Source organism: Hyla sarda, chromosome 1, assembly GCF_029499605.1.
Source record: "Hyla sarda isolate aHylSar1 chromosome 1, aHylSar1.hap1, whole genome shotgun sequence".
Classification (NCBI taxonomy): domain Eukaryota; kingdom Metazoa; phylum Chordata; class Amphibia; order Anura; family Hylidae; genus Hyla; species Hyla sarda.
The window spans coordinates 348,453,131-348,479,399 of record NC_079189.1 but is presented as its reverse complement, the minus strand read 5'-3'; the positions used below and the strand labels follow the sequence as shown (position 1 = coordinate 348,479,399).

At 40.1% G+C, this 26,269-nt stretch overlaps 1 protein-coding gene across 1 annotated transcript in view; it reads right to left on the bottom strand.

Moving 5' to 3' along the window:
* Window positions 1–2,327: 2,327 nt before the first annotated feature.
* The window catches only part of PSIP1 (PC4 and SRSF1 interacting protein 1), a 135,621-nt gene continuing 111,679 nt past the window's right edge, over window positions 2,328–26,269 (bottom strand). The window contains exons 11-17 of the mRNA XM_056521122.1: window positions 22,861–22,979; window positions 22,079–22,128; window positions 21,919–21,989; window positions 14,213–14,314; window positions 10,739–10,955; window positions 5,054–5,150; window positions 2,328–3,745 (exon numbers count right to left, since the gene is read on the bottom strand). Coding sequence (XP_056377097.1) covers window positions 3,703–3,745; window positions 5,054–5,150; window positions 10,739–10,955; window positions 14,213–14,314; window positions 21,919–21,989; window positions 22,079–22,128; window positions 22,861–22,979 — 699 coding nt within the window. The 3' untranslated portion in view covers window positions 2,328–3,702. The remainder of the gene's footprint in view (window positions 3,746–5,053; window positions 5,151–10,738; window positions 10,956–14,212; window positions 14,315–21,918; window positions 21,990–22,078; window positions 22,129–22,860; window positions 22,980–26,269) is intronic.

Sequence of the window (26,269 nt, the reverse complement as noted above, 5' to 3'; positions counted from 1 at the left end):
TTTGAGAAGTTATGCACTTCCTTCTCCCCGGCTTTCAAGGTGTTATCTCTGATCTATGGCCTTCTCTTAGAGGCAGTAGCTCAACATCCGCCGACATGTGACAGCCTGGGAGACTGAACTGCAGACTTATTTTGCCCCAGCGGACTGGTCTGCAGCCTTCACTTTGTGTCCTGAACTGTCGATTTCTTGCAGGGCACAAGAAACCAACTTTAAACTCCTCTCTACGTGGTATAGGGTGCCTGCAGAGTTACACAGAATGTACCCTTCTGTCTCTGACTTGTGCTGGCAGTGAGGGGGCCCGAGGCACAATGTCACATATCTGGTGGTTATGCTCTTTTCCCCTTTTGGACTGTGGTGTCCCGTAGAGCGACTATCGCTGGCGTGACATCGCAATGACCCCAAGGTAATCCTCCTAACTATCCTCCCTGTGTCGAGGAAAACCCCTTCTAGGGTCCTAGCCCACTTCCTTCTGATGGTGGCACGAACTGTGATCCCTAACTGTCACGGACTGGTATAAGGAGATACTATTTCTGTGTCGCATGGAGGAACCATGGCTTGCCTTCTTGAAACGCATCTGTTTAGAGCAGACTAGACCAACTACCCTGGTAAGGGACCTCTTCTCTACACTTCTAATTTGCTCTCAATGTGCTGTGCTACAGGAGGCAATGGCTGAATAGCTGAGTGGGCACAGGTTTGTGGTTCTGGTTATTTCTAGAGATGAGCAAACTTACAGTAAAGTCGATTCGTCACAAACGTCTCGGCTCGGCAGTTGATGACTTTTCCTGCATAAATTAGTTCAGCTTTTAGGTGCTCCGGTGGGCTGGAAAAGGTGGATACAGTCCTAGGAAAGACTCTCCTAGGATTGTATCCACCTTTTCCAGCCCACGGGATCACCTGAAAGCTGAACTAATTTATGCAGGAAAAGTCATCAACTGCCGAGCCGAGAAGTTTGTGACGAATCGAATTTACTGTAAGTTCGCTCATCTCTAGTTATTTCTTTCTTCTCTTCTCTCATTGTGAGAATTTTTTTAGTGTTAACAATATGGCAAATATGATATGCTATCTTTATTCTATTGGTCAGTACAATTCCAATGATACCAAATTTGGGTAATTGTTTCGTTTTAGGGTGCTGTCCCAAGTAGCACATACTTGGGACCGCGCACTAATCTGTTGCATATTTCTCGCTCACCATACACCACAGGGATTTCCAGCAGCAGTCCTGTGTGTCTAATGCATTTTGGAGGTGGGGCCGTGTGACTGACACGCGGCCCCGCCTTTAAAATGCAGTACACAAATAGGGCTGCCGCTGGAAAGCCCTGTGTGTACGGTCAGTGAGAAATACGCAGCATATTTCCCACTGCTGCTGCAGATTTTTCGCAGCAGGAAATATGCTGCGTATGTACTACATTGGACCGTACCCTAAAAGGTAAAAAAAAAAAAAAGTGAAAATGGGAGAAAAAAAAAAAGTGAAAATGGGAGGAAAAAAAAAAAAGTTGTTTAAATGCTATGTTCTGACCCCAATAACTTTGTTTTTCCACCCACGAAGCTATGTTAGGGTTTATTTTTTTTTACACCATGAGCTGTAGTTTTTAACTGTAGTACTTTTGCTATATAATATGCATTTTTCTTAAAGTTAGCAGGTGTCTTTTCCCTCTGTGCTCCTTGTGAAGGTGTCATGGTAAGGTATGTCTTTTTGCTGATGACACAAAGATTTATAACAGGGTTGATGTTCCTGGAGGAATACGTCAAATGGAAATGGATCTAGGTTGACTAGAGGAATGGTCAGAAGTCTGGCAACTGAAATTTAAAAGGGATTGAGGGGTCATTATTTCAGAAGACTTAGAAAGGTAGGCAGACAATGCCATAGAGCAGCAGGAAATGCTAGCAGAATGCCTGGGTGTATAGGTAGAGTTAACTTTGCTTATTAACCACCTAACCTTGGGGGCTGGAGTTTTCATTTTATTTTATTTTTTTATGTGTGTTTCTTACATAGAGGACACTCAAAACTGGTTTTGAAATGTCCTTTTAGTATCAGCATCTTTCCAAATATTCAAACCTTCTAACGTCCTTTAAAAAGAATATTTAACAAATGTCGACAGACAGAAAAATGTAAATTTTTCATGTTTTTTTTTCCAAAAGGCTGAATGTATTAACTTAAATTTATAACCAAAATAAAAGTACAATACGTCCCGAAAAAAAAAATTCAGTAAATGCATTCCAAAAGGTATTAAGACATAAAAATACATGTCAAATTTGAAAAAGAGGGCTATCATTCTATGGTAAAATTATATGGTAAAACAAATGCAGATCAGAAACTAAGTAATAGCTAGATCTTTACTTCCAAGATTTATTTAAGCCTTCAATACAAAAGCACAACAAAATGTCAGGCACAGCAGTATATTTACATAGCAGGCTTAATTTGCACAGTATACGACCATTTAAAAAAAATGAACCAAAATTTTTATTAAAAAGACACAAAAATTCTGAATTTCAGGTTCACTTTCCTAACAATTGTTACTGCTATATAAAAAATATATCAACATTTTCTTAGTTGTCTGCACAAGTACAACATGGAATTATACAGAGAACGGTTATTAGGAGCTGTACGGCAAACTGTAATAAAAAAAAAAAAAAAAACAACAACAACAACCAATATTACGGTACTTAGACTAACAAACTAATGGATCTATACAAGAAAGAAGGTATAGAGTGTTAAGATGAGTACACTGACATCCTGTGGAGCGGCAGAGAAATCAAAAGCTTCCAGAATCTAGCTTTTCTTGTTTAATGTGCAGTAATATTCCTTCAATATAGCATATAATATTCCAGAATATGTATATGGAATTATGCAAAACCATGCTAGAATTCTCACCGTAAGCAAAAAAAAAAAAAAAAAAAAAAAAAAAAAAAAAAAAAAAAAAAAAGGGTACTGGCTGTTTACTTTTAGGATTTTGCATATTTATACATGCTTTAGCTCAAATTCTAGCATTTTGTATTCTATACACTCAAATTTCTTTGTGAAAGCCAAATCTTAAATGAGCCAACCAGCAAAAATGATCTTGGTAATAAGAACAGTTTTGGTGTAAACTGAACCAAATGGGAATGTAAGTAGCAATATGTGCAGTTTGTAATAAACATTAAAACAAGGTGGCCCATGAAAAAATATCCGCTTTGTATTTGTGGTGGCAGCAGGTGCCTTTTTGATAGTTCTGTGTGTAAAACTGCCGCAGTTACTTAGGTTTTATCATATAACAGAAAAAAAGAATTCCCTATTAAGGACATCTGAAAGGATCTGAAGTCTTTAATATGTCCAACAAATGTGTTTATTGTGTCCAAATCAAATCAGTGCAAGTCCTATGGCAGTATCAATGGAGACATCAACTTAACCGCAGCAAGCAATGGTATGGAATGGACTGGATGAACAGTGTACTTGTACTTAAATACTGTGTAAGCAAAACATTCCAGGAAGGCATGTTAACTGTAGAAACTATTTAAAGAGCGGAGACACCATTTTCGGTAGAACTACAAGAGAAAAAATAAAAAAATTCTGAATAAAATAGTGTTGACTCCATTGAACAAGGTCTTTCATTCCGAACAACAATATACTGCAGATACAAAATGAATTAAAACACTGAGCAGTCTAAAATTGTCAGTTGTCAAACTGCCACAAAAGTTCTCAAAAAAGCAGATCATCTTCTTCCACTAATTGTCAGAGTCATCGCTGGTGTGCTTACTGATCTCCGAACTGAGCACAAAAAAAAAAAAAAGGAAACAAATTCAGAAAGTTAGATTTACACTATGAACAAACAACATAAACTTATAAAAAAAAAAAAAGAAGTTATTTGATGGATAAAGCCTTTATCCCCTATCCACTGGTCTATGGAGTGACAGCATGCCCAGCCAATTACTGCTTAAAGGAGAACTCCAGAATATAAAAATTGTCCCCCATACTGCGGGCAGAAAAAAAATGAAATAAAGATGTACATACCTTCCTTCGCTCCTCTCCGGTAACCGGCTCCGGTCTCCGCCGCGATCCTCTTCCTGGTTGCCGGTGGTCGTCGAGTCATAATGCGCTCAGCCAATCACCGGCCGCAGCGAAGTCCCGACTCAGTAGGCGATAGGCTGAGCGGCAGTGTGAGAACGCTTCAAGACACAAAATTCTTCACCACACTGGCACCTGCTGCTGGGGCCGAAAATGTCACACTGTCGCTCAGCCTATCGCCAGCCAAGTCAGGACTTCACTGCGGCCGGTGATTGGCTGAGCACAGTATGACTCGCCGACCACCAGCAACCAGGAAGAGGATCGCGGCGGAGACCGGAGACGGTTACTGGAGGCCCCGGGGGAGCGAAGGAAAGTATGTACATCTTTATTTTATTTTTTTTACTGCCGGCTGCATGGGCGACGATTTTTATATTCTGGAGTTCTCCTTTAAGATGAGACATCACTGCGGCCGGTAATTGGCGGAGCTGGCCATCACTCCCGAGAGCAGTTAGTCACATAAGGTGGGGGCCAGATTGTTATGAGGTAAGACAGGCCCCCTTTCTGGAGATCGTGGGGGGGAATCACAATGGTGGGGCACTCTGCAATCAGACACTTATGCCCTATCCTGTGGATGGGGATAAGTTTTATCGGCCCAATAACGCCTTTAAGTGTTAATTATGGGAAATGTTATTTATCACTTATCCACAAGATCACTGATAAATGATCCTGGAAGCCCAACAGCTGGGATCCCCAATAATCACACAAACGTCTTGTATTCCTTTTTTTTTTTTTTATATAGAACAGTGATCGAGCACTCTAACTGCATTTCCATGAGACCGCTTAATACAATGGTTACATAAAAAACAAACAAACAAACATGTAGGTCTCAGAATATCGAGACACAAATTACTCTATGCTTATTACCATATTCCCTCTAACCACTCAGATGCCATGGTTGCTAATCACAGCATCAAAGGGTTACAGCTAGGACTGACATTCTCTCTGATCCTTGCCAGTGTAGTCAGCTTTACCGCAGACAAATGTGCCATCATTCTGGCAAGAGCATCTTACCGTTTAGTACTTTTGTCTTCCTTATTCTCCTCACTACTGTCTCCATTCTGTTGCGCTTGTTCCTGTTTTTCCCGGCCACCATTTACTGCTTTTAAATCTAAGGAATAAAATAACATTTTGAAGTCTGGTCAATACTAAGTGCTTGTACACTTCTATGTCCAGATAATGTTAATATTGTGGGCAACTACAATACTAATGTGCATTTTTTTCCAGACACATGGCTTAAATAGGATTCTCCCAATATTAAGAATGTATAATATATTTTTTCTTCAACACTTCATTAGCATTAAATGGTTATTGAATGTACAAATAGCAGGCAACAATAATCAATTGTAATAAAAAATAAATAAAAAATTTCATATATATATATATATATATATATATATATATATGAAAACAAAAGTGTAGAATCTGGTTTGAAGATTCATTCTAACTCCTCAGCACTGGACTAATGCACTGTGTTGGCCAAATTTATACAAATGTTTCAAAAACCTGCATTTTGATTGTTGCTTTTCCCTGTATGTCAATTCATGATGAAAACACTCCATATACTTTGCTTTACATGCATAACATGTTTTTATAGGTAAAAAAAATTTAATTAATGTTTTATACATGACCATTTGCCCAATATCAAGGATTTAACTCATTTAGGCACAAAGTTACCAAGTTTTTGCAGTGATCAGTCATATAGCTATTAAAGGAAAACTGTCACATATTTTCTCCCGCACTATCCGCAGGTACTGGTGGATAGTGCGGGAGACGCTGATTAAAACGAGCCCTACCTTGGTCTGATCCGCACCGCCGTTTGCCCGCCATTGCCAGTTACAGCAGGATATACACAGAGATTAAAACTACAATTGCGGGGCTTCTGTGGACTAACGGACACTGACGTCAGCGCCGCTCATGAATATTCATCCCTCCCTCTGGTTAGGAGCGGCGAAGAGAGGGAGAACAGGAGGAATGAATATTCATGAGCGGCGCTGACGTCAGTGTCCGTTAGCCCGCAGAAGCCCCGCCCTTGCCAGTTACAGCAGGATATACACAGAGATTAAAACTACAATTACAGGCGAACGGCGGCACGGATCAGACCAAAGTAGGGCTCGTTTTAATCAGCGTCTCCCGCACTATCCACCAATACCTGTGTAACAGTTTTCCTTTAAGGTCTTCCATCAGTTGCAGTTTATTAGTTATGGATTTTTTTCCATTGCAACTACCCATAATTCGTCTACTGGATTTATGTCTGGACTGTTGTTTGGGCATGGTAACACTATAATACCACAATCCTTGAGAAAGCGTGTCATTTCATGACCTATGTGACAAATAAATGATAACGCCATGAGAGTGTGGTAAAATGGAAATTGTGTTTAAAGGTTATGTTCGTGGATCAAAAATTGCTAATCAGGTTGGTGATTATAGGACGTCTGTCAGCTGAATCTGAAAGAAATAAATGGCCAATAAACTATTTCCAAACAGACATTCTGGTTAAAGTGGTCACAAAAGGGTATAACTACTACTCAGGAGCATTCAGTTTTGACCGGGGGATGCCGAAAGAATCACAGAGCATCCAGCAGACAGCTGCAGGGTTTGCTGGAAGAAAATTAAGTTTTAAAGTGTTTAACCCCTTTAGGACCGAGCATTTTTCTGTTTTTGCACTTTCGTTTTTTCCTCCTTCCCTTTTAAAAATCATAACCCTTTCAATTTTGCACCTAAAAATTCATATGATGGCTTATTTTGGCACCACCAATTCTACTTTGTAATGACATCAGCCATTTTACCCAAAAAACAGAAAAGAGAAAAAGAAAATCATTGTGCGACAGAATTTAAGAAAAAATGCAATTTTGTAAATTTTGGGGGCTTCCGTTTCTACGTAGTACATTTTTCGGCAAAAATTACACCTTCTCCTTATTCTTTAGATCCATACCGTTAAAATGATGCCCTACTTATATAGGTTTGATTTGGTCGTACTTCTGGAAAAAGTCATAACTACATGCAGGAAAATGAATACGTTTAAAATTCTCCTTCTGACCCCTATAACTTTTTTCTAAGTACGGGGCGATATGAGGGCTCATATTTTGCGCGGTCATCTGAAGTTTTTATCGGTACCATTTTTGTTTTGATCAGAATTTTTTTACGTGACTTGGGATTTTTTTTGCGCGTACGCCATGGACCGTGCAGTTTAATTAACCATATATTTTTATAGTTCGGACATTTACGCATGCGGTGATACAACGTTTATTTATTTTTTTTACAGTTTTTTTTATGGGAAAAGGGGGGTGATTCAAACTTATTAGGGAAGGGGTTAAATCCTCTTTATTAACTCTTTTTTTGCTATGTTATAGCCCCCATAGGGCTATATGCATTACACTGATTGCAGGCACTATTCAATGCACTGCCATAGCATACATCAGGTTTATCTGTGCTTGATTGCTGAAGCCTGGATCTCAGGCATGGAGCAATGAAACGCCGATCGGACAGTGTGGTGCCAGGTAGGGAGGGAATGGATTTCTCCCATTTTAGAAACCGCGATCAACTTTGATCGCCGCGTCTAAAGGGTTAATACCAGACATAATACCGTGACCCCGCAGATACGAAGCACACACTGCTTCTGAGCGAGCTTCACAGATTGGGAGCCGGCCACGGATGTAAAATATAAGTCAGTGGTTGAAGTAATCTTGTAACTGTTCGTTTTATATTTAATGTATTGGTAAACTGTTCACTTAAAGGGGTATTCCAGGCAAAAACTTTTTTATATATATCAACTGGCTCCAAAAAGTTAAACAGATTTGTAAATTACTTCTATAAAAAAAATCTTAACTTCAGAAGCTCATAAGTACTGAAAGGATTAAGGTTGTTCTTTTCTGTCTAAGTGCTCTCTGATGACACCTGTCTCAAGAAACACCCAGTTTAGAAGAGGTTTGCTATGGGGATTTGCTTCTAAACTGGGCGTTTCCCGAGACAGGTGTCATCAGAGAGGACTTAGACAGAAAAGAACAACCTTAACTTCAGAAGCTCATAAGTACTGAAAGGATTAAGATTTTTTTATAGAAGTAATTTACAAATCTGTTTAACTTTCTGGAGCCAGTTGATATATATATAAAAAAAGTTTTTGCCTGGAATACCCCTTTAACCCCTTAAGGACCCAGCCATTTTACACCTTAGGACCCGGCCATGTTTTGCACATCTGACCACTGTCACTTTAAACATTAATAACTCTGGAATGCTTTTACTTATTCTGATTCCGAGATAGTTTTTTCGTGACATATTCTACTTTAACATAGTGGTAAAATTTTGTGGTATCTTTCATACTTTCTTGGTGAAAAATTTCGCATTTTTCTAACTTTGAAGCTCTCTGCTTGTAAGGAAAATGGATATTCCAAATATTTTTTTTTTTATTCACATATACAATATGTCTACTTTATGTTTGCATCATAAAATTTACGTGTTTTTACTTTTGGAAGACACCAGAGGGCTTCAAAGTTCAGCAGCAATTTTCCAATTTTTCACAAAATTTCCAAACTCACAATTTTTCAGGGACCAGTTCAGGTTTGAAGTGGATTTGAAGGGTCTTCATATTAGAAATACCCCACAAATGACCCCATTATAAAAACTGTACCCCCCAAGGTATTCAAAATGACATTCAGTCAGCGTTTTAACCCTTTAGGTGTTTCACAGGAATAGCACCAAAGTGAAGGAGAAAATTCACAATCTCCATTTTTTACACTTGCATGTTCTTGTAGACCCAATTTTTGAATTTTTACAAGGGGTAAAAGGAGAAAATGTATACTTATATTTGTAGCCCAATTTCACTCGAGTAAGCACATACCTTAAATGTCTATGCAAATTGTTCGGCGGGCGCAGTAGAGGGCTCAGAAGCGAAGGAACGACAAGGGGATTTTGGAGAGTACGTTTTTCTGAAATGGTTTTTGGGGGGCATGTTGCATTTAGGAAGCCCCTATGGTGCCAGAACAGGAAAAAACAAAAACAAAACATGGCATCCATTTTGTAAACTAGACCCCTTGAGGTACGTAACAAGGAATAAAGTGAGCCTTAATACCCCATAGGTGTTTCACGACTTTTGCATATGTAAAAAAATGAACATAACATTTCACTAAAATGTGTGTTTCCCCCCCAAATTTCACATTTTTGCAAGGGTTGATAGAAAATACCCCCCAAAAATTGTAACCCCATCTCTTCTGAGTATGAAGGTACCCCATAAGTTGACCTGAAGTGCACTACGGGCGAACTACAATGCTCAGAAGAGAAGGAGTCATATTTGGCTTTTTGAGAGCAAATTTTGCTCGGGGGGCATGTCGCATTTAGGAAGCCCCTATGGTGCCAGGACAGCATTTACCCCCCCACTGGTGTCTGTCAGATCTTTGGAACAGTGGGCTGTACAAAATTTTTAATTTGCACAGCCCACTGTTCCAAAGATCTGTCAGACACCAGTGGGGTGTAAATTCTCACTGCACCCCTCATTACATTCCGTGAGGGGTGTAGTTTCCGAAATGGGGTCACATGTGATTTTTTTTTTTGCGTTTGTCAAAACCGCTGTAACAATCAGCCACCCCTGTGCAAATCACCTCAAATGTACATGGCGCACTCTCCCTTCTGGGCCTTGTTGTGCGCCCCCAGAGCACTTTGCGCCCACAAATGGGGTATCTCCGTAGTCGGGAGAAATTGCATTACAAATTTTGGGGGGCTTTTTTCCCCCTTTACCTCTTGTCAAAATGAAAAGTATAGGGCAACACCAGCATGTTAGTGTAAAAAATTAATTTTTTTACACTAACATGCTGGTGTAGACCCCAACTTCACCTTTTCATAAGGGGTGAAAGGAGAAAAAAAGACCCCCAAAATTTGTTAGGCAATTTCTCACGAGTACGGCGATACCCCATATGTGGCCCTAAACTGTTGCCTTGAAATACGACAGGGCTCTGAATTGAGAGCGCCATGCGCATTTGAGGCCTGAATTAGGGATTTGTATAGGGGTGGACATAGGGGTATTCTATGCCAGTGATTCCCAAACAGGGTGCCTCCAGCTGTTGCAAAACTCCCAGCATGCTTGGACAGTCAACGGCTGTCCGGCAATACTGGGAGTTGTTGTTTTGCAACAGCTGGAGGCTCCATTCTGGAAAGAGTGGCGTACCAGACGTTTTTCATTTTTATTGGGGAGGGGAGGGGGGCTGTGTAGGGGTATGTGTATATGTAGTATTTTTTACTTTTTATCTTATTTTGTGGTAGTGTAGTGTTTTATCAGGCTGCAAAATTTGCTGCATTGCAAACTTGCAGCCTGATACTCACTGTAAGCCCGCCAAGGGCTGTCTGGGCATGCTGGGAGTTGTAGTATACAGGGTCCATATACAGCAATGCATGTCGCTTTACGGCAACGTGCATTACTGTAAAGGGCCCGACCGCGGCTGAAGAGGAACTCACCTGTCGCCGCCGTCTTCATTGCCGGGATCCGGGTCTTCAGGGACGAGGTAAGTACCGGGCCCGGGCCCCAGCACTCTCCCATCCCCCGCCGCGTTCTCCGGTCTTCCTCCCGTCCTCTCCGGACTTCAAGGGGCCGGGCAGGGCGGGAGGAAGTAACCCCCCCCCCCCCACAGCAAAGAATTGTATTTATTAAAAAAAAAATATATATATATATATATATATATATATATATATATATATATGTATTAAAATTACCAGAGGATTGTTCTTTTTCCATTTTTTTAGGAGGTCCCCTCTTGCCAGGTTCCTTGCCTTTATTGGCTTCCTCCTGTTGCCGCTGTTCTGCTAAAGACTTATTGAGAACTTGAGTTATTACAGAGTCTCCTTCACCAACAAGGAACATGTTTTTGAACTTATTGTAAAGCATGGTGGCTTTTTCCATAACCACCTGGCTGGCTTTAAACCGTCGAATCTGCAAATTGAACAGAAATATAGAATTTTCAGTATAATCAATCATTTTTTTCACTTCCCAAGGATGGGTTCACACAACCGCTGTCAGGCCAATTAACTTGGACACAAATGCTGACATTTTGACCCAGTCTTAGAAAAGGCTGCATGTAGATTGTCTCTTGCAAGGAGACACCCAGCAGTGAAACAATACAACTGATGCTACAACTACCAGGAAAAGCATGGAATCAACTCTAGCATCAGTTTCCTTTTGGTGCTTTTATACCATGCTGTATCATTGGACATATGTAAAGAAGGCCTAAGGGAACCCCAGCTATAAAAGTACCATTCCATCTTTGGCATTGTTTTGGGATATATTTACTAAACAGTAGATTATAATCTAATCCAAAGGATAGGGGATAAGATATCTAAGGGCGGAGTACCCCTTTAACTGTCGGTTTTTTTTTCTGGGCCTCCATATCTCTCTAGGAAGGAGACTCGTAGGTGAACAGGGACAATTGAGGAAAAATCCCCTTTAAGTTAGTTAGTTAACTCTAAAAAGACAAGTATTCACTGGGCTGATTGCAACCACTTGCTCTGCAGAGTCAAAGCCTGAAAGGTGGTGTATTCTCCATGGTGTGTGCTGAACTACAAAGAATAATGAAATGCAGCTTCTTCTACCTTTATGTTGTCAGACATTTGCTCAGATCAGGCATTTGAATCCGGGACCAAATTAACCCACATCTGTGGGTACTAAGGCCGCCCTGCTGCTTTAGGGGACCATTCAGCAGCATCTCATAGAATGACAGTGCCAAGTTGGATGGAGGAGCTTTTGGTGTTGTGACCAATAGTGTCACAGGCTAACTGCCGGAAGCAGCCGGGTGCAAGAAGGGGAGCAGAGGAAGCACACCCATATACCCGAGGCAGACTCCAAAGTTGCATAAATTCCCTGAGCATGGTGGAGGGGAAGGAGGAGACCACAGTAGTCCTCACGACCTGGTGCGACCACATAGAAGAAAAGGAAATTGACTTCTGCTGCCTTTTCCACCATACTTACTGAGGGGTGGTTCGGGGGGCTTTTTATTTATTTTTTTACCTCTTTTTTGCTTCCTGTTTATATTGGGGCCAATAGGGCATGTCTCAGGTGGTGCTGTCATGAAGACGAAATGACAAAAAAAAAAAAAAAAAAAGAAAAATTATATAAAATAAAAAATGCCTCTCTATGGGGGAGATTTTTCAAAACGTGTCCAGAGGAAAAGTTTCTGAGTTACCATAGAAACCAATCAAGATTGGTTCTTTTATTTTCAAAGAGGCCTGTGAAAAATGAAAGAAGTGATCTGATTGGGTGCTATGGGCAACTTATCAACTTTTCCTCTAGACCAGTTTTGATAAATCTCCCCCATATTGTATGTGTGTGTGTTCCTGCATCACTTCTAAACTGTTAAAGATATTTACATGAAACATGGTACACATGTTAGAGAAAGACCAAAATAACCCTACCCGTAATTGGTTCAAAGAGGATGAAAAAAGGGGTTAAGAATACAGACAATATTCACCTATAAACACCCTACATGTGCACAAAACCCCAAATTTAAAATAAAGAAGTAAAATTCATGTGAAAACATAATTTTATTGAATCAATTCCTTATAACAATATAGTACACACAAGTACTGGATAACATTTAATAAAATAGTATAAAAATATATGTATGAATAAATAAAATCAATAGGAGACAGGAGGGGAATCCAGAAAATTGCCAAGTAGAATTAGTATATAACCAATTGAACCTGTATACACAGGATAAGAACGCTGCTGCACAATATAGGTATGAAGGTGATGAAAGGTGCAATCATGAAATATAGGGGAGCGGGGTGACAAATAGCTCAGGCCAAAAATTTGCCTACAACATGTGCCAAATTCACACTAAAAGATCAAACAAAGTGCATATGTGCAAAAAGCTGCAAAAATACAGCATATGTGAAAAACAAAGTGCCTGTGCAGAGAAATAGCAGCCAGACTGGTGATGAACAATACATACAAGGCAGGAATCCACAGCTCTGCTCTGTTACTCTGACGTGTTTCGCTAGGGGCTTTGTCAAGGAGCGCAAAAAGCTATAAAAATTCAGAATATGAAAATCAAAGCCCCTAGCGAAACGCGGGGTAACAGCAGAGCTGTGGAGTCCTGCCTTGTATGTATTGTTCATCACCAGTCTGGCTGCTATTTCTCTGCACAGGCACTTTTATGGACATTTATCAACAGGTTTAGTCAGGTTTTCTTTACTATAATTGTCGCAAAATTGTCGCAACTGCGACTACGTGATTTTTCGTGCGACATTTTGACTGGAAAGCGAGAAAAGCAAGTTTTCCAGAAATTAACTACGTAGTAATAATTTTAAAATGGACTACGGGTAGTCAGGTATTTATTAACTGTGACAGTCGCAACTGCGCAAAAAAGTCGCAACAGGGTTAAAAATTGACAAAATTTACTCCAGCTCAAACATGGAGCAGAAAAAGCTACTATCAAAGTAAAAAAGGAAAAATTGCTTACGTGAAAGAAAATTATCAACAGACTGAAACCAGTTGATAAATAAGTCACACATAAGCAAAAAAAAGTAAGGAAAAAATTACTAAAAAAAAGAATACATAAGCAAACATTAATAAATGTCCCTCTTTGTTTTTCACATATGCTGTATTTTTGGAGCTTTTTGCACATATGCACTTTATTGTTTAGATCTTTTAGTGTGAATTTGGCACATGTTGTAGGCAAATTTTTGGCCTGAGTTATTGGTCACCCCTCTCCCCTATATTTCATTATTGCACCTTTCATCACCTTCATCCCTATATTGCGCAGCAGCGTTCTTATCCTGTGTATACAGGTGGCAATTTTCTGGACTCCCCTCCTGTCTCCTATTGATTTTATTTATTCATACACACATATATACATATCTTTTTATAATATTTTATTACATTTAATCCAGTCCTTGTGTGTACTATATTGTTGTTATGATGAATTGATTGAATAAAACTATATATTTTCACATTAATTTTAATTATTTTCTTCTTGATTTTAAATTTGGGGCTATATGTGTGCGCATGTAGTGCGTTTATAGGTGAATATGGTACACGTTATTAGTAGGTCAGCTAAAAATATAGGATAGATTAACCCTTACCCACCCCCCATTTGTGAGGGTCAGGGTTTTCATTTAAAGTCCCATACAACTTTATGTTTTTATAAAAATATTAATAAAAAAATACAAACTAAATCCATTGGTAGGTCTTACTTTTTTTAGTGTAGTGATCAGATCTGTATGCTTCTGAGCATGCTGCATTGTGACCTGGAGAGAGGTCAATTCATCCAAGGCATTAATACATCTGTTTACATCCTATTAAAAAAGATATAAAAAAAATAAAAACTTAAGTGCTGGTTGTGATATAGAATTTATTTAGCAATTTACATGATTTTTACTCAAGAAACCCATGCCAAGTCCAACCCTTTAAAGTACTACTTAGAAGGGCCCTCAATCAGACACAAACATGTTAAAAATGTTGCTCATTTGGGGCCTGGAGAAGCACGTGCTGACCACTATTCTCCCTGTCTTGCTGAAGGAGACTGATTCTATAGTAAGTATAGAAAGCTCCTCTCTTGCAGTGAGTTGGGGTGAAAAGCTCAGTCATGTGCTTCTCATTCTAATAATCACTGGGGGAGTCTAAACACCCATGTGTCAACCAATAAAATCTTTTGATGTGTCTGATTTGTCAAGTTTTTTTTTTCTTTTTAAATGAGAGGGAAAGTTCTTAAAAAAAAAAAAAGAAAAAAAAAAAAAAGAGCACTCTTTGGTTCTGTCATGTGGCCAAAAGAAAGTCAGAGTCTCATAATGCATGCTTACAAGATCGCCTTGTTCAGTGATCACCAATAAAGAATTTTGACATTTGATTTTTTTTTTTTTTTTTAATATGACAGGTTAACTTTAAAGGGTACCTTTCATAAAAAAAAAACAACAACAAAAAAAACTTGATATATTATAGATCAATGTATGCAGAATAACTTTCCAATTGCATGTTATCACAAAAATATGCTTCTTTCTATTTCATTTTCCACTAAAACAAAACAAAACAAAACAAAAAAAAAAAAACAGACGACTAGGGGGTCTCCCTACCAGTCCCGGCAGCAAACCCTTTTTTTTTTTTTTATAGATTTCAGACTCATGATGTGGTTATAAATCTCAGACTGCAGCCAGGACACAGACAAGCTCAGCACTGCTTCCTGCCTGTCAGACAGGCAGGAACCAGCACTGGGCTCATAGCACAGCAGGGTATACTCCGGACTCTGCCTTACTGCATGCCCTCATTCATTTTACAATCTGAGTTCCAATCTTTCTTCTTACTGCACATGCAGTTGTAAACAGAGGAGAAGATTCAGAGCTGCTGGCTACTGTGTTCCTAGCCTCTATGCTGGGCCACGCCCCCTTCCTCCCTCACTCTAGGAAAGCTGAATAAGCAGCCAAGAAGACAATAAATCAGGTAGAAAGAGGGGGGTTTAAATGAAAAAAAAAAAAACAGGGATAGAGTCAGTGAGAGTCAGGGACAGGTTTAGGGGGCACTGTCAGATTAAAAATCTTTTTATATGTTGTAACTGAAGAAAATGAAAGAACTTTTGCAATATGGTTGTTTAAAATGTTTTGAACATTTATGGTCTTATCATACACACAGGATTCTGCGCAGATTTCATGTGAAGGATTTTCTGCTGCAGATTTCAATGTGAACTAAATGACTGAACACAGCTTCAAATGCTAGCGGCCACTGGGACCCATGGCTAATGTCGGACATCACCAATCACAAGAGACATAACTCCTGAACACAGCTTCATATCCTGTTCCTATATCTACAGGGACACTAAAAACAGTACTCCAGTCATGGACAAAAGATAACTCATAGACAAGGCTGCATGAGCAGACACACCAATCACCTCCCACCACCACAAGGGAGGGACACACCTCTTTCCACTAAGAGGATTTCTAACACTGAGCTAATGAAAAGAGGTGTTTTTATAATAAATATAGGTGTTAGAGGCATAAAAATGTAATGTACATGCTGAGTAACAATTTTTTTTGTGGGATCTGACAGGTAGGCTTTGAGGGGTGCTAAAGATCTTGACTGTAAGGTCACCAAATCACTGTATGTAAGTGCAATCTCTCAATGGTTCTGCAACCAAAAATGATATTGCTATGTAAAAATTGTAAACTCCTGAACAAGGGTCAAGTCATTGATTTGAACCCACCATAAGTGTCACATCTAGACAACACATCGTTGTAGACTGGAGGCTAAAAGAGGGAGGTATAAAAGTAAAGGCACATAAAAATTATTTGCTTAAGCAAACAGCTTCTCAGAAGCTGAGGACGTGTCATAGAAGGATGGTCCTAGCGCCCACTGGGACCCATGGCTAATGTCGGACATCACCGACATACAAGAGACATAACCCCTTTCCTAAAGAAATTTTTGAATCACCTCCTTTTTACCCAGAAATATGTAAATAAACATATGTGGCATCGCCTTATGTCCAAACTATGAAAATATTATGTCAATAAAACCATTAGCATCTACATAAAAAATAATAAAAAATAAAAAGTCCAGAACAGCGTATTTTTGGTCACTTGAGCATAACTTGGGGCAAAACGAGCACCCATGGCACAGCACTTCGTCTGCCTGTAAATAATATCATTAAACATAAAAATATTGTGCTCTAAAATAAATTGTATGCAACTCAACAAAAAAGATTGTTCTTTATTTATATCTAAATCATTGGTTAAAAAATGTGCCACACTCTCAAGACCCAGTTTTGTACTGATGTTGGAATAGAGAGAACACACATCCAAGGAAAGAAAGGAAAAAGCAGGGGGAAGAGAAGTGTCATTGAGAACTTGAATCAATTGTGTGGAGTCCCTCAAATAAGAGGGTAAATGTAACACATAAGGCTGAAGAAATAAATCTACATAAATGGGATAAATGAGCAGTAATGGATTGAATACCAGAAATAATGGGACGACCTGGGGGATTAACTAAATCTTTATGTAACTTGGGCAAATAAAAAATAGGAACAGAATAGTTTTTAATATTAAGAAATGTGTGTTCTCTCCTATCCAACAGCTTTCGATCAACGGCTCCATTTATTAGTCCTGTATATAGCAAAAAATATTCAGGTGAGGGATCCTTCAGCAGCCTTTCATAATACTCACCATCAGACAAAATTCTAGTCGCTTCATTAATATACATTTCCCTATCAAGAATAGCTATACCGCCCTCCCTTGTCGGCAGGGCGGATAATCATATTTTTTTATTATTTTGTAGTGACTTAATAGCAGCTCTCTCATTTAGATTATCTCTAAATGAAGATGTTGGTGTATTTTCACACATTTGATAAAAACATTTTTGAACAACTGAATAACATGTATCCAAATGATTACCCTTATGGTGAAGGGGATAAAAGGATGATGTGGGTTTAACTGAAACATGTTTAACTGTGGGATCAATAGTGGTGGCTATCATGGGCTCCATAGGCTGTATCTGTGTATTTCTTTTAATAACAGAAAAGTGACGTGTCAATGTCAGCTTTCGAATATATTGATTTAGGTCTAAAAATAGCTGGAAATCACTTGGTTTAGAAGTGGGGCAAAATGAAAGACTCCTACTCAATAAGATGGTTTCATATTCAGTGAGTAAATAGGAGGATAAATTGAATAGTTTCATCGTCTGTTTTTCTTGGGGTTGATGAAGGACGATGATTAAGGCAACAGAGTAGGTGCTCAAGCCACCCTAGACAGAAACCCCAGAGGTACCTGAAGGTATAGGGAGGGGCAGAACTGACTGCGTCGCCCCAACAGGAACCATGCCAGAACAGAGGTGCTCCACAGAACTGCGGGGAAAAAAATCCCATGAAGCCCCAAGGCACACCCCACTGAACAGAAGGAAAAGTGGGCTCTACATTGACAGAGCGGCCTCATCATAAGAAGGGACACAGACATGGGTACCTCACGATAGTAGTGGGGTACCAAGACTGCAGTCACGAAAGAAACCGCAGACATCCAAAAAGGCCCTGCAGGAAGGGTGGTATGCCTCTAGCAGCCCAACATTGCAACCTTAGGAAGTTCCTGAGTCACTCCATTCAACCACCCAAAGAAAACAGGGAACTGGAGTGCGGCCCATCCAACAGGCGACCTGGTGGCATAGAAGACCCAACAGACGAAGGACTGTCTGACTGGCATCAATCCTATGTAAGTATAGGGACCCTCCTCCAGATCCTTATCCAGCAGTGGGGTACAGGAAACCTGGCTATGTCCGCGGCAGTCCTGAGATGAAATACCGAAGGTGCCGGAAATTGTGCGTACAACAGCCTGGTTAAACAAGAACACCTCCTGGTGCTGGCAAAAAGAAAACAGAGAATAACTGTTCCCATTTGTCATAGGCGGGAGGGCGGGGAGGACTAGGAGACATGGATAGAAACTCTGTCCCCCTTGGAGATAGGGGAAGGGCGAGGAGATGTGGAATGCATCCCTGTCATCCTGATAGGGTCTGCAGGACACGCTTGGTCACTTCTACGTATACCGCGCATGGCAGTGGGGCACCAGAACTCTAGCCGCAGATAAATCAGCCAATGACAGGCGGTGTAAGAAATCATGCAGACCACTGTCTGACGTACTGGTATGGGGTCCATAGCAGACAACAAGTTATTCAGACGGGCACCACACACAGTAGTGAGGTACAGGAACTCTAGCCGCATCTACATCAGCCATGTGATGTGTGACAGATAGAGATGAACGAACTTACAGTAAATTCGATTTGTCACGAACTTCTCGGCTCGGCAGTTGATGACTTATCCTGCGTAAAATTAGTTCAGCCTTCAGGTGCTCCGGTGGGCTGGAAAAGGTGGATACATTCCTAGGAAAGAGTCTCCTAGGACTGTATCCACCTTTTCCAGCCCACCGGAACACCTGAAAGCTGAACTAATTTATGCAGGAAAAGCCATCAACTGCCGAGCCGAGAAGTTTGTGACGAATCGAATTTACTGTAAGTTCGCTCATCTCTAGTGACAGACTGTGTAGGAAACCATGCAGACCACTGTCTGGCTTACTGGTATGGGACCATAGTAGCCAACGGGTAACTCCATCGGACATCTAGTACAGTAGTGAGTTACCGGAACTCCAGCCGCAGATACATCAGCCGATTGATGTGCGACAGGTGGAAGAGGAACCATGCAGCCACTGTCTGACTTGTATGGTTCGTGGTGGATAACAAGTCATGCCATCGGGCACCTCGCAGTAGTGAGGTACCAGAACTCCAGCCGCAGCTACATCAGCACTGTGATAGGCAATGTAGGAAACCATGCAGACCACTGTCTGGCTCACTGGTATGGGTCCATAGTAGACAACGGGTCACCCCATCAGACACCTTGCTCAGTAGGGAAGTACCGGAACTCCAGCCGCATATACATCAGCCGTGCAATGTGTGACAAACTGCAGCGGAAACCATGCAGACCAGTGTCTGGCTTACTGGTATGGGTCCATGCAAGAGGTGAAGATCCCCGGCGCTCCGGTTCACGTGTAAAAAAGGTGTGTTCGAGTGCTCACTCCTGTAGAATAGCTTGGCTGGGATCGTGGCAGTAAGAAGTAGCCGGACACGGTTAAAGATATAATAACCGGATTTAATTTGTATAGATCACAGATAACGCGTTTCGAGGGGTGGGACCCCCTCTTCGTCAGATCAATGATGTGGCAGATGTGGGAGGCCACTAATTTATGCAAAAAAAGCCCGCGAAATTTAACAGCAATTACCGGGTACAGATTAAAATACAAATATGCATCTGTGCAATACAATTTCCACAGTGTTCAAGATGTCTCAAATCCAAAGCAAAACATAAATTTAACACATATTACAATTAACATGAATGGTGCTTGGATGGCAGATCAAATAAGGTATTACTGCTATTAGCCTGGCCTTCCGTTCGGGGAGCTGAGCAAGTAGAAAAATCAAAGCGCCGCTCTCCATGTTGCGGCGTCATCTCAAAGATAGAGGCACATCTGGACCCTGGTCTTCCCCTGTATGGGAGACCCCTCATCCAGGTGCTCGGGAGGAAATGTCCCAAATTACAAAAAAGTTCATAGTAGAAGCGCATATCCTGCGCTGGACCGATTTAACAAACACAGGCGCTTCTACTATGAACTTTTTTGTAATTTGGGACATTTCCTCCCGAGCACCTGGATGAGGGGTCTCCCATACAGGGGAAGACCAGGGTCCAGATGTGCCTCTATCTTTGAGATGACGCCGCAACATGGAGAGCGGCGCTTTGATTTTTCTACTTGCTCAGCTCCCTGAACGGAAGGCCAGGCTAATAGCAGTAATACCTTATTTGATCTGCCATCCAAGCACCATTCATGTTAATTGTAATATGTGTTAAATTTAAATTTATGTTTTGCTTTGGATTTGAGACATCTTCAACACTGTGGAAATTGTATTGCACAGATGCATATTTGTATTTTAATCTGTACCCGGTAATTGCTGTTAAATTTCGCGGGCTTTTTTTTGCATAAATTAGTGGCCTCCCACATCTGCCACATCATTGATCTGACGAAGAGGGGGTCCCACCCCTCGAAACGCGTTCTGTGATCTATACAAATAAAATCCGGTTATTATATCTTTAACCGTGTCCGGCTACTTCTTACTGCCACGATCCCAGCCAAGCTATTCTACAGGAGTGAGCGTTTGAACACACCTTTTTTTTACAAGTGAACCGGAGCCCCGGGGATCTTCACCTCTTGCATTCTCCAGACGTCCAGGAATCCCAGGACGCCTCTGATTTCACTATTCCCTTTGCAACGGGATACAAGCGCGATATGGTGTTGTGCCCACTGCACAACACCAGAAGGTGAGCAAGTTTTTTTCACTTCTTTGTCTTCGTTATATCTGAAAACTTTTACGGCACATTGATGCGCTTCCCTTTTGTGTTTCCAATTTTTTCTGCATATCGAGCATGGTATGGGTCCATAGTAGACAACGAGTCATTCTGTCAGCACCTTGCACAGTAGCGAGGTACCAGAACTCCTGCCGTAGATACAACAGCTGTATGATGAGACAGGCAGCAGAGGAACCACGCAGAAATAGTCAGGCTTACTGGTATGGCGCCATGCTCCAGTCGCCCCAGGCTAGAAAAAAAAAAAAGGAGAGAAAAACTAAACTTCAGACAAACTAGGAAAAAAAAAAAAAAAAAACAGGTCTGGGACCTGTGTCTTGCCTCCTGCTGACACTAGCTAAAACAAGTTACCTCACTTCCAGAGGGTGGGTATATCCTGCCAGGGAGGAGCAGACTTTTTTTCCTAGTGTCAGCGCCTCCTAGTGGCAAGAGAATATACCCATCAGTAAAGTGTCCCCCAATGAAGAGCTACTGAGAAAATAGATGTACATGGTAAGGATAAGGTACTGAGTAACATTTATTTATTTATCTATTTTTATTGTAAAAATACCTCTTCCTTAGCTCAGTGTTAGAAATCCTCTCAGGGGAAGAAGGCATGTCCCTCCCTTTTGGTGGTGCGAGGTGGTCTCTCTGCTCATTTAGCCCTGTCTATGAGTCATCTCTTGTCCATTACTCATGGACAAGCCTGATGCTGCTGCAGGACTGGTTAGTTTCCCAGTAGGCATGGGGACCCCTAGTGGTGAGATTTTTAGGAGCAGTTTTCTTAATTAAAGAATCAAAACATTTTAAACAACCATATGACAAAAGGTCTTTAATTTTCATCAGTTACAACATATAAAAAGTTTTTGGATCTGACAGTGCCCATTTAATGGGGGATAACAGACTATAGAATAATTATGTTATAATTTCATTTGGTCTCACTATCATTCTTAAACAGATCACTTTCCTTAAAAAAAAACAAAAAAAAAACTAAACGTTCATTTTGTAAAAGTATGGCAATTGTTCTGACAATTCTGCACAACATACCTGGTGGTCAATTTTTAAAGAGTTCTTAATTTCAGCATGTATCCTTTGAAGTCTGGAATCTATGGAGACTTCTAAAATGTGTGTGAAACATTAATAAAACAATCACTAGATTGCATTGCTGACATAAAAAACTTAAATCTGTTATAAAAAAAAAGCAAACCTTTCTTCTTGTCAAACTTCTTCACTTCAGGCTTTTTTGTCTCTTCTTTGCTGTAGGGATGAGAAAAGTGACCAAAACTAAATATTTTATTACACACAGTAAGACATAGCAGCAAATCTTACATCAACGAGACAAGTCAAGCTGTGAACAATGGGGGTCTGGCTGCTGAAACCCCTACGGATCGCTGGACCAAAGGGACACAAGCACACCCCTGAGCGCTGTGCTTTAAGTTTCTGCTCCGCTTTTCTGAGAGACTTTCACTCAGGCTATACTTTTTGCGCTCTGCTTTCCGAGGAAAGTCTGCAAAAATAAAAAGGGACAGTGCTCTGGGGAGAACTTTGATCACTTTGTTCCAGCGATGGTCTCAGTAGCTGGATGAAAGTTTAGTTACACTTTAAGGCTAAGTTCACACCTGCAGCTATTCAGGGCCTCAGACACAGACCGTTCTAAAAATTAGACAAAAAAATAAAGGAATAGTGGTAAGCACTGTTTTGTCCAGTTAAAATGCATATCTCTATCTAAACACGTGTATAAATATAAAAAAATTAATAAATATTATAGAGAGAGAGAGAGACAGCTGCTGAGTTGCCTATAGCAACCAATCAGATCGCTTCTTTCCTTTTTGAAAAGGCCTCTGGAAAATGAAAGAAGTGATCTGATTGGTTGCTATGGGCAACTCAGCATCTTTTCCTCTGGACAGGTTTTGATAAATCTTCTCCACAAATGTCCTCTTTAATTTGTTACAATAGCTGAAGAATAAAATTAACTGTCAAGTTGTTCACCTTTCCACCTCCACAGCATCTTCCGGTTTCCTTTTCTTCTCAACAACTTCTTTTTCATGTAGCAGAGGTTTTGGGCCTCTCTTTTGAGCAGGTTGGGTAGATTTTCCAACTTTGCCCTTCTATTTGAAAAAGACAATTATTCATTAAACAGAGCATATACTCTCACATATATGCATATACTAGAGCAAGGGTCTCAAACTCGCGGCCTGCGGAATGAAGTTTTGTGGCCCGCTGCAGTGTGGCGTAGGAAGGGGGGTACTGTAGAATGGTGGAGCAGAAGCTGTATACTCCTGTTCTTCCATTCACAAATCTTCCTCACATGCTGCGAGTACACAGCGCGTGAGCCGCTGGGACACCAGCCACGGTGTGAGGGGCGCCTGAAGGGGGCATTATATGTGAGGGGCGTCTGAAGGGGGCATTATATGTGAGGGGCGGCTGAAGGGGACATGCGGCCCAGCCTCATCCAGCCTCTACCTCCCGTGGCCCCCAGATAATTTGAGTTTGAGACCCCTGTACTAGAGAGAGTTACAAGTTACAATATCATAAAAAATATTGGGGCTCAAGGTCAAAGATATAGGTCCACAAATGTATTAGAATAATTAATACAATACAAATATGTGCTATAATACCTGGAACTCACAGGGCCCTTGTGAGTGACCAGGAACAATATATTAGTATAATTAATAAAATGTTAAAACATAGTAAAACTACTTAAATTTACACCAAATATTAGTACAACATCAGTAGATTAATTACCACAAGTACAGATAAATTAATATGCCATACTTTTAGAAAGCCGGTAGCAAAAAACGGCTTCATTCTGCACACAAGTTGCCACTTACCACAGTGGCTAACAAATGTACCCACTAGTCAGTTTCGCAGGTTGAAAAGAAACTGTACATCAAATGACCAATTTGAAATTGAAGCCGCAGCACTCACAAATCAATTAATAGAAAAACAGTATCCGTTGACGAGTCTGCATAAATCCTTGGATAAAATTCGTAACTTAGACAGATCTACATTTTTTACACCCTGTAATCCAGAACCCGTTTTATCTACCAATGAGGACAATTCTAAATTGATCATTCCATTCAATACACAACTCAGACAAATTGAGAATATAATAAAAAATACTGGCCACTCCTTCAGCAGGATCGAACTTTGAATGAATTATTGCCTGACAGACCACCAATTGTATACACGAGAGCACCTAATCTAGGGATTAAAATAGCCCCCACCGTCCGTAAGGACAATCCCATCTACCTTGGTGGACCTCAAAGGTTTGGACAGTGTCCCAATTGCAAAGCAACTACTTTTGAAAAAATGCACTTTAAATGTTAAATCCACATCTAATGATTATAATTTTAAAATTAATGAGTTTTTAAACTGTGCCAGTAAGGGGGTCATATTTATTCGAATGCCCATGCCACAAACAATATGTGGGACGTACATAATGAAAACAAAAATTTTAGAACATCGCTACAACATAAAAAAACAGAACGATAAACACCCCTTGTCGGCACATTTTAAACATTTCCATCAGGGTAACCCCAAAAATTGGAAATATATTGCCCTACAACAAATTCATCAAGGTGGGAATTATATTAGTAAAATGTCCAGGGCCGAATATCTTAAAATATTCGAATTTGGCTCCCTGATACCTAGAGGCCTGAATAATGATATGGAGATATTTGGATTTTTGGATTAACAGGTGTGGTCCCTTTGGACAGTCTGTCAGCGTTTGGCTGTTTCCCAGCACTCCGACGGTCTCTTTATTGGGCCCTCTCCCCAGTCTACGGATCCAATATTACCATGTTATTTTGTTCTAGTCAAATTAATATTCCTAATATTAAATAGGTCATATTCATTTTTAGTTTTTGCTCACATTGTATATATCTTATTATATTTATTACATATTTTACTTTATCTATTTCTCTGCATTATCATTTTTAGTATTTGAGTACTCATGTTACCTCATAATTTTATGGATTTCATAGATATTCATATGGTTCTATATATTGTACAACATATTTATATTATAATATATTTATGGTAGTCCATCAACAACCTATTAGTTAATCATTACATATACTATATCTATACTAATTTATTATTAGGTACATTTTTATTATTGACTGCTATATATCACGAATATTTCTATTTGCACAAGTTATGTATTCTACTCATGCTGCAATTTGTATACTATTTTTATTATATATAATTATATATTTTTATTACACTTTTATTATATTTTTACATCACTACACATTGGCAGCCAGTTGGTTTAATAACCCCATAACAAATAATCTGGTTTAAAGTCCTATTTCCCTGAAAGAAAGGTTTTTAACACATTCATTCATAAATTGCCACTACTATTATTGTTTACACTGGATATGATGTCACAATTGGTAGGGGAGGGACCATATGCGTGTATGTATATGTATATATGCGAAAATACTGACCACTTATTATTGAGACCACCCATCGATACCTGTAAGCACAGGACAGATACCTGTCAATCACCTTCCCCATGCAGCGCGCGCATTCCTACACGAGGACGCTGCCTGGGTCTGTATTAGTGGATGCCGTTTGAATCGCTGCAGTCCCCAACTTCCTTGCCCACAGCTGTGCCACACCGCTACTTAGGAGAAGGCAGAATCTCCAGCAGCGTGTTCGCATCCTATGCACAGCAGCAAGAGATCTTGTTCCAGTGCTATCGGCAGCCCGCACCGGGAGATCGCGACCGCAGGACTGGAGGCCACCGGAGATCGCAGTATCTGTAGCCAGAGGGACCGGTGACCATACATACACACCCAGTGGGTGTTGCATCTTTCATTACCATTTGCCGACAGTACCGAAAATTGCACAACTCTAACTGTCATACCTGGTTATTATAAAGAATATAAGCGGGCTGTTAGCGCAGCAGACCAAGCTATTTGACACAATTACAGTGACTATCTACTTGCTATATTATTGTTGCACTACTGATCTGTAGCATCAAAAGACTATTTCTACTGTCAGCACAGCTGACCGTGTCCGTGAACTTGTAATTACTACAGTAACTAACTGCCCAATGAAACATTGTTTCAATGACTCTTACAGGAATTAATCTACTCTAATACAATGTATCCTATTTGAACTTTGCAACTTATCTAGGGAGACAAGTACCTAGAATTCTTTGAACCCCTTTTTTGGTCTCGCTCATTTGCAACATTGGATACATTTTATGACATATTTTTATTGGTCTCAATTAAGTAGTTTTACTATGTTTTAACATTTTATTAATTATACTAATATATTGTTCCTGGTCACTCACAAGGGCCCTGTGAGTTCCAGGTATTATAGCACATATTTGTATTGTATTAATTATTCTAATAAATTTGTGGACCTATATATCTTTGACCTTGAG